Source organism: Hippoglossus hippoglossus, chromosome 19 (assembly GCF_009819705.1).
Source record: "Hippoglossus hippoglossus isolate fHipHip1 chromosome 19, fHipHip1.pri, whole genome shotgun sequence".
Lineage (NCBI taxonomy): Eukaryota > Metazoa > Chordata > Actinopteri > Pleuronectiformes > Pleuronectidae > Hippoglossus > Hippoglossus hippoglossus.
This window is the reverse complement of record NC_047169.1, coordinates 6,948,163-6,960,395: the sequence shown is the minus strand read 5'-3', so window position 1 is coordinate 6,960,395 and position 12,233 is coordinate 6,948,163. Positions and strand designations below refer to the sequence as shown.

Below are 12,233 nucleotides of genomic sequence, written 5' to 3'. Positions count from 1 at the left end.
AATCAGTTTCCTTCGTTTTTTGTAAACCTAAAATGAGAAAAACATATTTATTGTACTTTGACATTTTAGTTTGACCCATGTCCCATCCACTAGCATGGAGGAGGCAGGGTTTACGACATGTACTGCAGCTAGCCACCAGGAGGCGATGAAGATGATTTGGCTTTACTTTTGTGGAGCTGTCATGTCAACCATGTTTATATACAGTTTATATACAATCATGCTTGCTAAACATGGGAATTGTCATGCAAGCTTTTTTATTATCATGGCTCACGAAGACTTTTATTTGATATACCCAATTATACAGTATTTTCACATTTCACTTCTATTTAAGACATTGGTTTTGGATTAGTCAGATTTTTAAAATACCTTGTGGCAAGTTTTTATATCTTGCTTAGTTCCCTGCCGGAAAAAAAAAGACCCTCAGGCGTTTGTTGCTGCAGGCGATGATGTTTTCACTGTTGCTGCTGCTTTATCATCTTTTGCCTGTAGCAAACATCGGCTCACTTGCATGGAACGGTTTCATTCAACAACTCAACATCTATGATCTCTAGCTCCTTTTCATGTTCCTGCTAAAGCCATGCGCCTATATTGAGAATTCACTCTTCATTAACTACCTTAGTAGGTTGTTTTCCCCTTTTCCTCCGTTCCTGTGTCTCCGCTCAGACTTAAGAACCAGTTTGAATATGAGACCAGATTAGTAAAAAAACATGCTAATGCTCAAGGACTTCCAAACCTGCTTCTTTCCTCAGAGATAACACATGAAATCCAGAGGTGCAGATGAAGCACAGTTGGGAAATGTGTTCTCCTGTTGTGCTGAAAAAACATCTTTAGACTGCAACTCTATGATTCATTCACTGCAGTATTTGCAGAATGTATCCAGCTGTTCATGAACAATACACTTATTGATATTCTGTTTTGGTACAATAATCTGCAACAGTGTCTTATAGATATGTTTTGATAATTGCCATTTGTTTTATTCTCTTGGTCCATGTTCTTTTTTTCATTGAAACTTGTTTATTTATTTATTTTATTCACTATCTCGTGCTAAAGGAGATACACTTTTCAGAAGGGGCACATATGTAAATTATGGGTTCCTAATATATTTCCTAAATGTGCAGTTGGTGAAGCTGCCATCAATTTTATTCACTTTTTTTAATGCCAAAATATCCATCTATGATTCCTTCAGCCATCTCATCAACATCCTTTTGACAATTTCCATCCTGCTACAGCCAAACCTCCCACCCAAGTCTTTTAAATATTGTAATGTACAACAAAGATGGCTGTGTTTAATGTAATATCCTGGATTTTTCATCCACAAATTTTCTTTAACCTCATAATATTTCAAGCACTTCAAAAATTGAGTTTTAGCTTCAAAAGGCACCCGTTAAACCCACTGAACGTTAGGATAACTTGTTAAACTGGATCCAGATCCTTTGCTTATTTATATTTATGTTATTCTTCCACCAATACTTTAAGCATACACCATGCTAATGTAAGACTGAATTAATTTACATGCGAGCGCAGTGATGTTTATTTTGGGTCCAGACAAAGGTCATGCCATGGGGCTCCTTGAAGCACGAGCAGTCTAAAAGCATTTAGGGCAACTAAAATGAAGCGAGATGAGAGGTCGTGTGGAAGGAGATTTCAAAGCTAAATGTGATGGTGGGATTGATCAAAAATAAACGCTACAGAACTAATGTGTGCAAGAAGATGGAAAACTGGTGACCAAATAAGACCAAACGAAAATATGTATGTACAGTCCACCTCTCATCCTAACCCCTTATTCAAAGTCCCTTTCCTCTTTATCTAGAGAGACACATTTCCAGGATCCGAGGAGGAACCAAACCACACAATTACACACAAGTGCTGTGTTTAAAGGCCAGAGACATTTGTCAAGATAAACTATGGACTCGTGAAGCGGGAAAAGGCCACGCGAAGGCTCTCATCATTTATCCCCTGCTATTACCGAAGTCATTAAAGCTTTACTGAGTGAATCATTCACTGCGGCGATGGATCTTGAGCTCATATGCTTTGTGCTAAAATCTCTCTTTGTGTGTGTAAGGATGAGCAGCTCAGGTGGGCTCATGTGAAGAAAATCCACAAATGTGATACAACATCGTTCATTTACACACCCAATTAACAAACACAGGGCCGAGGTTGAAAAACACTGCAATTCCCTTTTAATCAGATGACAGAGAAGTTAGAGGGAACCAGTTTTCCCAGCGATGTGTTCATGTAAATGTTCTCTTCCCTTCCTGAAGGTGCACTGTCCCAGAGTCAGGTCCACCCTCTCCTGGGATCCCTGCCTCTGCCGGGTCGACCCCTCCAGGCGCAGAGTCACGCCCAGCTGGAGCACTTTCTGCCACTGAGGGTCAACGGCTCCTCGCCGCTTAGCCTCTTCCCAAACTTCAACACGGTGAGATACCGAATCAAATTGTTTGATTTTTGTCCAAACACAATTGACCATAAGCTTGCGTCATAATACGTGTGTTATAAACAGACATTATCCACAACTTGTAGCAGAATGGTAAATATTTTAGAACTTCAACGAGAAGCTCAGATGATGCATGATTTTAATTAGAAAACACAAGCAGCAGATCAGCTTCTTGTGATGTCTGAGTACCGGCGGCTGTCAACTTGAACTAAGTATAAGGCAACAATTTACAAGAGGAAACATTTTTTCATTCAATGTTGTGCTCTGAATATTTAGGGCTTGTTTTGTTTGCAAGACCAACTTCTAAGCTTTTTATTTATTTGTCTTGTTGGTTTGAGCCGTGACGCAGAAGCATGTCTTATATAATCCTCTTTATTTGACTTGGAACGTGCACTTTGTAGCCCTTGTTATATAGGAAAATATAAATGTTTCTCCTGGACTATATTGGCAGGTTGTCATATTCGCTCCAGTGGTAAACATGATCTGGACATCTCTAAGATAACACTACTCCCACACACACATGCATTTGGTCTGGTTCCGAATGGTGAAACTAATAGTGTACATTTAGTCTACATTTAGCTTTAACCCTTTATGAGACAAATCAGAGGAAAAGTACTAAACGTAGACAAGTGGGAGGCTGAGAGAAGATTCCTGTCTGACACTTAGAGGCTAAAAATAAGACTCCACCAACACGGCTGCACTGTAGGGATTACCTCCGTGAATAGAACTGATCAGAAAAGGATATTTAAAAAGTGTTAATTGAGCTGTAATTTCTCCATCTTAATATACGCCGCCGACTAAATACTAAAGTCAAAGTAATCTTCTTTCGCCAAAGTCATCCATGTTAAAACGTCACACTGTGGAACTAGAATGGCACTCGGGAGACTTCCACCAAGGCCCAAGAGTCCCCTCAAAGTCAATCAAGCTGATTGTCTTCATCAAGATCCGTGAATTATTCACTGAAGGTTTTGTGAAATGTCAAAATAGCTGTAATATGTCGGTTTATCTGGATCTGCTACAAAATTTAATTGGTTCTGGGGCAAATACATTTTACTGATGGTATTGGGAATATCTGCTGATAATAAAAAGAAATTCCAATGGCATTTGTGCCCTTGTAGGTTGTCTCTGCTTTTTTTCCTGTTTGCACAACTCCCTCAAACCAAAACATCACATATCAAATCAAATATACTTTATTGTCCCCATGGGGACATTTTTCTTGGGCCAAAGTGCTGAAAGGATGTAACTCATAAAAGATGAAAAACATAAACAGGCATTCAAACCCCAAAAACTGTGTAAAATGTGCCAGACAAAGTGCAAATTATTCAGATATGTGTATGTGTGTATGTGCGTGTGTGTGTTTTATCTCGTAGATGGACCCAGTGCAGAAGGCAGTGATCAACCATACCTTTGGCGTGACCCCCCCCAAGAAGAAACCCATCATCTCCTGTAACATCTGTCACCTGCGCTTCAACTCCACTGTGAGTCAGACGCTCGTTCAATCAGTCAGCGTGTTCTTTTTCCTGTTGGAAGGTGGGAAAACTACTTTTGACGACACAGTCGTGATTTCAGCAGAACTTAGTCATTCGTTAAATCAACCTGAGACATTTTTATATCACAACGTGAAAGGATTGTTAAATGAGCTTTATCTCACTATGAGTGTAAAACATTCTGACCCTCCTGATGCGTGTTGTGATCTTAAAGTCATCTTTTGATTATTCCTGCCGTCAGACGTCCCTGTTCTTTCTCCACATTTAATATGTTTTCATCCTAGTGGTCTGAAAACAATCTTGAAGCAGGTTATTCCTCTAATCGGTCCAATCGTACAGCTTCCTTTTTTCTTTTTAATCGACTGCTGAGTTCTTAAAAAGAAAAACCAGTCAGCTAATTCTGTGGCTTTTTTTCCTTCTTATCACGCCTCCCTTTTCAAGTTCATTTGGCTCCCGTTCCTGTGGAGTTCATTTATGCATATTAGCATTTATATTGTCAGGAGGAACCTGGCAGAATGACAATGACTCTTCTTTGTGTGCAGTCTGAAACTTGAAGGAACTAGGACACTGGCGCACACTATCCTCACTTCCTTACCTCCTCATCTCTCTCTTGCTCTGCTCTTCACTTTTGGACATACAGTCATGTTGTCAGTTTTTTTTTTTTTTTTTTTTTTTTAGCTAACAGGCTCTCTCCTCCTCCCCCCTCTGTGTTACCTGCAGCCTGACCCAGGAGGTGGATGCCAAGTTGCAGGCAGGTACCAGGTCCCAACAGGGGGCAGCACTGAGTGGCTGGAATTTGTACCCCTCAAAGAAATGTGATTTAAAGGAATAGTTCCGAATGTTTGAAGTCTGTTTGTGTTTTATACTCACTGCTTTGTGTGGTACGGAGGAATGGAAGGTGTCGCTGTCAGAGACGTCCATCTGTATTTGTCATGTTGGACATGCAGCTTCAGCTTGATATTATGAGATGAAGGAAAAACCTGATGTAACAGCAGACTATCATATTTATTTTAATGTATGTCAATGAGGAGATGTTTGGACAATCATTTTTAATGCTTCTTAAATCGGTATTACTCTCTGATTGTTCGTTATCACTTATTAACCTGAGTAGTCCCATTAGTTCTACACATGTTTAGCATCTTTTAGCTCAATCATTTGGGTTGTACTGCCTAGAACTTTACGATTGACAGTAGACAGGCGTTACAACAACAACAGCAAATACACAACATAGTGTGCGTTTGTGCCAACGTGCCATGCTAAGCCAAACAAGAGAAGTACACAGGAAATAAAATCCACAACCAGATGAACACACATTAAGTGCATCGAATGATAATGTTGATTTGACCCTAATAGAAAGCTGAAGCTGTTCGTTCAGTGTTAAGACAAAACTCGATGACTTGATGACGACTATATACACACACTATATAGTCGTACATAGGTTTCTTTTTGATAAGTGAAACCTATATGCTGCTACATGAAAAGTGTATATGGACTTGGAAATATTCAAAATGATTCCTTTTTAAAGCTGTAAACTCAGTGAACAATAGCATGAACGACTGAACTTGGTTTTTTAAGTTATTCTGCCCTTTTGTGGAGGACAGTTGTTGCTCACTGTGTGTGAAGCGTTAGGGCCTCAGTGGTGTGAGAATGCATAAAGCTGCTTGAATGAAGGTCAGCCGAGGCCCAGCAGTCCCTGGGGATTTGTGTTTAGCAGTCCTGGGATACTTTGTTTGGTTTTTTTGTTTTAAGTTACTATGGTAGAACATAGTAAACTCATACTACACTGGCATGCTGGGTAGTTATGCAGATGAGAGCGACTTCACCCTGAATGGTTAGTGTGCACTGACATTCAGCGTAGCCAAAGGGGTCGTGCACCCTTTGCTCAACCCACGGTGCTGCCCTTTCTGTTTGTGTAGCAGGCCGAGCTTTATGCAAAGTGTTGATGGGGACACTTAGGGCCCCTCCACCCTACACACACACACACACACACACACACACACACACTAAAATATCACCTACACACACTATGAGTTTGTATGTGCATTAGCAGAGGCTGCAGAGCGTGTGCTTGATAACTAGGATGGATAATTTGAGCAAATGACAAATTATCTAACGGCCTCGTGGGAAGCCAGACACTTGAAGTCTTGACACACTGATCCACACTGATTTACGATGTTGATTCAGGGAGCGCACTCGTGTCCTTCATATACAGAAAGGCACCGGTGCTGCTAAAATGTGCTCTCCAACATTTAAAGGCTGGTAATTTTTTATTTTTGACAAATCCCATGAAAAGAACAAAACCAACAGTGAATAAGTCATCCACCCTCCTTACCTTGTAAACAGATATTTAAAAATGTGTCACAAATAATCCATTAATTTTTATGAAGGACTTAATAAACTCCTGAAACAAATGAGCGCTGCCATTGATGTTCTGTTTGTATTGCTGTTTGTCTTTTAGCAGGATAATGCAAAAACTACTGAGCCACTTTTATTGAAATTTGGCTGAGGAAGAACCCATTAACTTTTGATTAATGGGGCGTATCCAGGATTTTTTATTTCACTTTCTTTAACATGGTGAGACTTCTGTGAGCATTTTGTGAATTTATCAAGAAATAACGCAGAGATCTTTATGAGAAAATCCGGCATGTGTAGAGTGCTATTATCTATGAAAAGTTCAAATCTGGAACCGATGCAGAAAATGATCTGTATGCAATATTTTTGATAAAGTGGCCAGTTAGCCTTGGTGGAGATATGCATTTCTAATTTTGAGTTGTAACAGGAGTAACTAGAACATTTATGAGGGTCTGTTTTCAGTGGTTAGGTTTATTTAATATAAACTATACTATATCAGGTTTTGACTACACAGACAATATTGGTTTGGCCTTTTAATGGGATTTTTCACAATATAAAAAAATATGTAGTGTTATATCCTTTATGACTTCTGCTTGTTCTCAAGTTGCTGAAGCCATTTGTACTTTCCATCTCTGGAGAAAAGGTCAGAGGCTTTTTTTCACAGAGGACAATGAGAAACTAAACTGTATTTGATGTGTTTCATGTAAAAATCTGAGATATGTGATGTCTGTATGGATTCCAAGATGAATGTGTTTTTGCTTCGGCTGTTTTTGTTTCACTGTTGGTGCACTTCACGTTTGCTGGACACTGATCTTCCTCTGTAGAGCACGTCTTTTATCTACAGATCCCAAATCTGAATGCATCTGTTGTCACGCTGCCACAAATGTTGTTTCTCTCGCCGCGGAAAGGCGGAGAAGTCATTTCGTGTTGCAGCATAACGGACACAGGCCATTTTGTGTCAGAACGAATCAGTGAGATGATGAGCTCAGTGGATGGTCATGAGACGCCATGAGTCCAACTGATGCTCATTTGTGCACAGCCATGACGATGGCGATGATCGAAATGGTGATGCGACTCTTCCTTCGAGTCAAACGCTTGATCGCATCATTTTTTTCCCCCTCCCAACTCCATAGAAGCATGTGAAGCCACAGAGCTGGAACAGATGGAACGATTACAGTTTACTGATTTCATGCTGTCCTTTTAATCATTTTAATTCAGTGATTCCGTGCATGTGCTGTCCATTGACTTTCCACTCTGCTTGTTCTGCTTGCGTGTATGTATCTGCGTGTGTGCTAGACCCAGGCAGAGGCCCACTACAAAGGTCACAAACATGCTCGCAAGCTAAAGGCCTTGGAGACCCAGAGGAACCGGCACAAGAACGGACACGGCCCATCCACAGCGGGAAAAGACCGAGAGAGGGGCATGATGGGAGGAGCAACGGTGCCAAGAGACCTTTCTCATATGAAAGACAAAAAAGGTTTAAATCGTAGTTTGTTTGTTTTTTAAATCACCCTCGCTCCATCCTGTGAGTAATTAGTGGTAATTGAAGCGACATAAGCAATAAGGCTTGGTTGCTGTCACTCATCTGGCTAATTACCTGTCCTGCTATCATTGGCTCTGTCAGATAGGTAATTACCCTCATCATGCAAAGACATTCTTCATGATGAGAAACCTTAAAGCACTTAAGAATAAAAATCTGGAGAATGCAGTTGGGTTTTTTTTCTCTGATGTTGGTTTTTGCTTGTAAATCAACAGCAGCTCAACACAACTTCCTCTGGCGGTTCCGTGCCCCTGTTAGAAGATTTGTTGTGACTTTGTCAGAGAGAGTAGAAAATTGTGTAGAAGAAGAGGTGGCAGCATGATGACCAGCAAACAGTTAAAGTTAAGATTTTTGTTGGTGTATTGTCACAGCTTTAAGTGTCAGAAACAGGCTCCAGCAATTTCAAGAGTGATGCTGCAGAACTGCAGATCATTTAAAAAGACTTAGAAGTCATTCAAATCCAGCTTTTATCCCCAATATTAAGCAAGGAAACTTCATAAATATGAAGAATTCTAAACAGAGTTTGGGGAATTTCTTACAGCGGCCGCATGCACATCAGAATTAATCACCACGTGTGGCTGCAGAGGGCGCTGTTGCTCAGTAAAAGTTACATGCTGTTGCTTTAAGATTGTTAAAATCCACAAATTCTCAAATACCAAAACACACGAGTGTCCTAGATGGTCAAACCTTCCCTGGAACCTTTTCCATATTCTTTATGTTCTAACTATTGAATCTTCAGCATCTTGCCTCCAAACTGTACGATTTTGACGACTCCGGTCTCTTTACTCTCTTTCTGTTATTTGTCTTTCTGCTTCTTGTTCTGACTGACGGGAAAAAAATGTGGCCATCTTCCCTTTCCTTACTCCGGTCGAGCTTTATTGATCTCCTTCTCCCATGTTCTTTCAGCACCTATCAATTTCCCTCTAACCACATAATGATAAGCTTGTTACATTCACCAGTTGCCATGGTTGTTGATTGATGGTGACAGAGGGAGCTTCAGAAGAGACAGGGAACCAACGACAGAGAGGCAGAGTGAAGAAAAATTGAGATGGCAGCGAAAAAGAGGGAACGGTCTGAATTATAGAGAGATGATAGAGCAGAGAAGAAAAATAAGTTGATGAGGGTGAGAAATGTAGAATGACAGGCTCATATGAAAGAAAGGGAACATATAAAAAATGACAGGTCAGTTATATAGAATGACGTATAAACACAGAGAGGGGAAATAATTTATATTTTAGTTTTTGCATGAATCAAGAATTCATTTTTTTCCTCCCCTCTGGCTAAACTTCCCAGCAGAATACATTTTCAGTTCAATTCATCTGGGCTTTATTTATACCCATACAGGCTGTAGACTGTATATGCTACAAGCCAGATAGATAGATAGATAGATATGGAATTGTCGTGAAGCACAACCTCTTTTTATCTCTCCGTCCTCAGGCCCAACCTTGTCTTCTCCACCTGCACAGCAGCAAACTGAAATCACCCAGGGGAGTTCACTGGCAGCCCCCCCTTCCTCTCAACCTACAGCCGTGGACTCCTTGCTCCGCTCCCCTCAGGTCTCCCCTGGCTCTCAGCTTTCTGATCTACCCTCAGAGAGTCCACCTGTGGACGGGATCAGCCTGGCCACCAGTTCAGCCCCACGCTCTGATCCTCAGGGAGGCTCCACGGGAGGTGCGGAGGAGGAGGAGGAGGTGGTGAAGGTGGATGAGGCTAAGGAGGCCAAGAGCAACAAAAACAAACCTCTCCTGTGTCCTACGTGCAAAGTGACAGTCAATTCCAGCTCCCAGTTGGATGCTCACTGTAGTGGTACGTACTATACAACACTTTATTACTTCAACATTTTTTAACCTATAAATGATTATCAATCTGACATTTCCTCCTCCTCTCTGATTGGCTGCATCAGGCTCCAAGCATAAACAGATGCTGGACGGTCAGAACAGCAGCCAGTCACAACGCAGGGTCAAGATGACATCATCGCCCAGACCCGCCAGCAGCAGAATTAAGCAGCGGATGGGCAGCAAGACCAGAGCGGTTGTTTGCGTGTCCAGCCAGCCCTTTCACTGTGAACTGTGCCAGGTGTCCGTCAACTCCGAGACACAGCTGAAGCAGGTATGTGGGTTGATCCAAATATAATTAATGTGACTAATTTTGCTGCTATTTAAACGGCCGACCACTGGTAATTAAAGAGACAGGACGGTTACCCTTTGTGTTGTACAAGGTGAAGTAATGGGCTCTTCGCCGTGTGAGTCAGAGCTGTCCTGACCGAATCGCTGCTCTGTCCCCTTTTAGCACATGAACAGCAGGAGACACAAAGAGCGTTTGGCTGGGAAGCCTGTCAAGACAAAGTTCAGCCCCTATAATAAACTACAGGCCAGTGCAATCTTAGCGGTAAGAATTTATCACACACACCATATTTGACTGTTTTTATTTTGTATATATTCTAAATGGCCCTTAAACCACATACAAACAGTACATACACATATACTCAAGTTGATATACCCACTGTTTACATAAGTTGCAGATTATGAAATGCTACTTCTCTTTTGAGTATTTTATTTGAATATGATCACGTTTGTTTGTCTGTCCCAGTTTTGTAATAACTGTGATCAATGGCTAAAGACAAATATATTAAATAAATCTTTATATCAGACTTGATAGAGGTCGAAGTGGTTCTTCTACTACGACTGCTTCAAGATGTGACCTCATCAACAACACGCACTGTGATTGGTTAAACGTGAACATGTCGGAAGCGAAACCTTGGAAAAATGTATTGCACAGCTAAATTCCGTCACTTATGTGAAAGCTTGCATTGTTTTAGATATTGCTTCGAAAAAATATTTATAACAAGTGAATTAATTGCATGGAAAAAATGTGTCTACGGTGAAAAGGCCTTTAGAGCTTTTTGTATAATTTAAATAAATCTTTTGTCTTGTGTGTCAGACTAAACTGGCCCTGCAGAAGCATCTCTGTAAGGCCCTGCCAGCAGGTTTCCTGACCAGCCCCCTCAATCCAGCTGCCTTTTGCACCATGGGGCACGGACCCTTGGCACTACGACTGCAGCCGGGCCCCACAGCCATCCTCCAGGGTCCCCTGATCAGCCCCACGCTCTTCAGGCCTGCCCCAGGACCTTTGAGGGCCACACATGCACCCATAATCTTCTCTCCTTACTAGTATTGAGCCAAAGGCCAGAGGACCCAACCGTGCCAAAGCTGGACCAAAGCCCCCCCGAGTGACAACAAGACACTATGCAGCGACAGCGAGGGCAACATGTCAGCATGTTAAGTTTGGCTGGTTCATGGGAACAGTATGCCACAATCCCCTGGTGTGGGTATCAGCGCTGACTGACCAGTGTCTTGTCTTCTTAAAAATGGACGGACCATTACTCAGCTGTTTCCTCTCGACAAGCTGTTGAGTGCATGTTCCCCCAGGGTTAGGGGAACATGGAAGCCATAATGACAAGCATCCTTTTATTTATAAGAATATAATAGACAGATACACTAGGCTGTGTAAATGTCACTAAATGTTTGTTGCCAAATTTCTTTAATTCTGAGATCTTTCTAGTCAAACGTACAATCATGTACAATATTTCATCTTTGCTTTCATGAACATATCTAAATGATGTAAATCTCCCATGGAACTGGCTACTTCCATAGAACACCCTCCAACGATAGACGTATATGATATTTATTTTAGATAAATATATACATTCTTCTTTTCTCACTTGCTCTCTGTGTTATGAGATGACAATCAACCACCACCATGATAATGATGCCAAGAATGCTTGCTTTATGGAAACCCACTACATGTAATGCATACAATGAGATGCTTTAATGTTTAAAGTTATTTAAAGTTTGAAACTTGATTTTGTTTGACATGAGCCATTATAAATAGCTCTTCAGGGGATGGTTATATGAATACGATTTTGCAACAGCTTGAGGTTGTTTGTGCAATATGGAGAGATGAACTGTTATCCAGAGTGTAATAAAAAAGAATTAACCACATTTTAAATGTGTCTGACAATATTTATCATGTTTGTTTTTTTTTGTATAAAGTTGTATTTAAAAACTGTTATTTAATTTTTCTCTCTCCCACCTGGTTGTGCTGAATCATCATAAGCAATATGTATTTTTGATGTGTCCCCTGACTAGTGTAAAATCCATGACCAGTGTAACTGCATTAATTGCAATAATGTAAATTATTATGTGTTAAAATGTCAGTACTGTATTCGATAAAAACGTATAAATGGTACTTTTTTTACACAGTTGTGATGGTTTCTTTTCTTATGAAGGCATGAATCTCTTTATATGATTATAGTTGTATTGTGTATTAGTGAACAGAACTTAATTTATAAATATATTTGTGGACAAGAATATATGAAGAACTTTAATTCAGGCAATAACTTACATTAGTAGTGTGATCA

The 12,233-nt window shown here is 40.6% G+C and overlaps 1 protein-coding gene across 4 annotated transcripts in view; it reads left to right on the top strand.

Annotated features, from left to right (window-relative positions):
• The window catches only part of LOC117752513 (zinc finger protein 385C-like), a 34,271-nt gene extending 22,201 nt beyond the window's left edge, over positions 1-12,070 (top strand). For 2 of the 4 annotated variants that reach the window (XM_034569867.1, XM_034569870.1), the window contains exons 2-8: positions 2,262-2,416; positions 3,805-3,912; positions 7,570-7,750; positions 9,251-9,619; positions 9,717-9,922; positions 10,103-10,201; positions 10,754-12,070. In XM_034569867.1, the coding sequence (XP_034425758.1) occupies positions 2,262-2,416; positions 3,805-3,912; positions 7,570-7,750; positions 9,251-9,619; positions 9,717-9,922; positions 10,103-10,201; positions 10,754-10,984 (1,349 nt within the window). In that variant the 3' untranslated portion in view covers positions 10,985-12,070. The remainder of the gene's footprint in view (positions 1-2,261; positions 2,417-3,804; positions 3,913-7,569; positions 7,751-9,250; positions 9,620-9,716; positions 9,923-10,102; positions 10,202-10,753) is intronic. The other 2 variants (XM_034569869.1, XM_034569868.1) reach the window with 2 other exon arrangements.
• Positions 12,071-12,233: the final 163 nt, after the last annotated feature.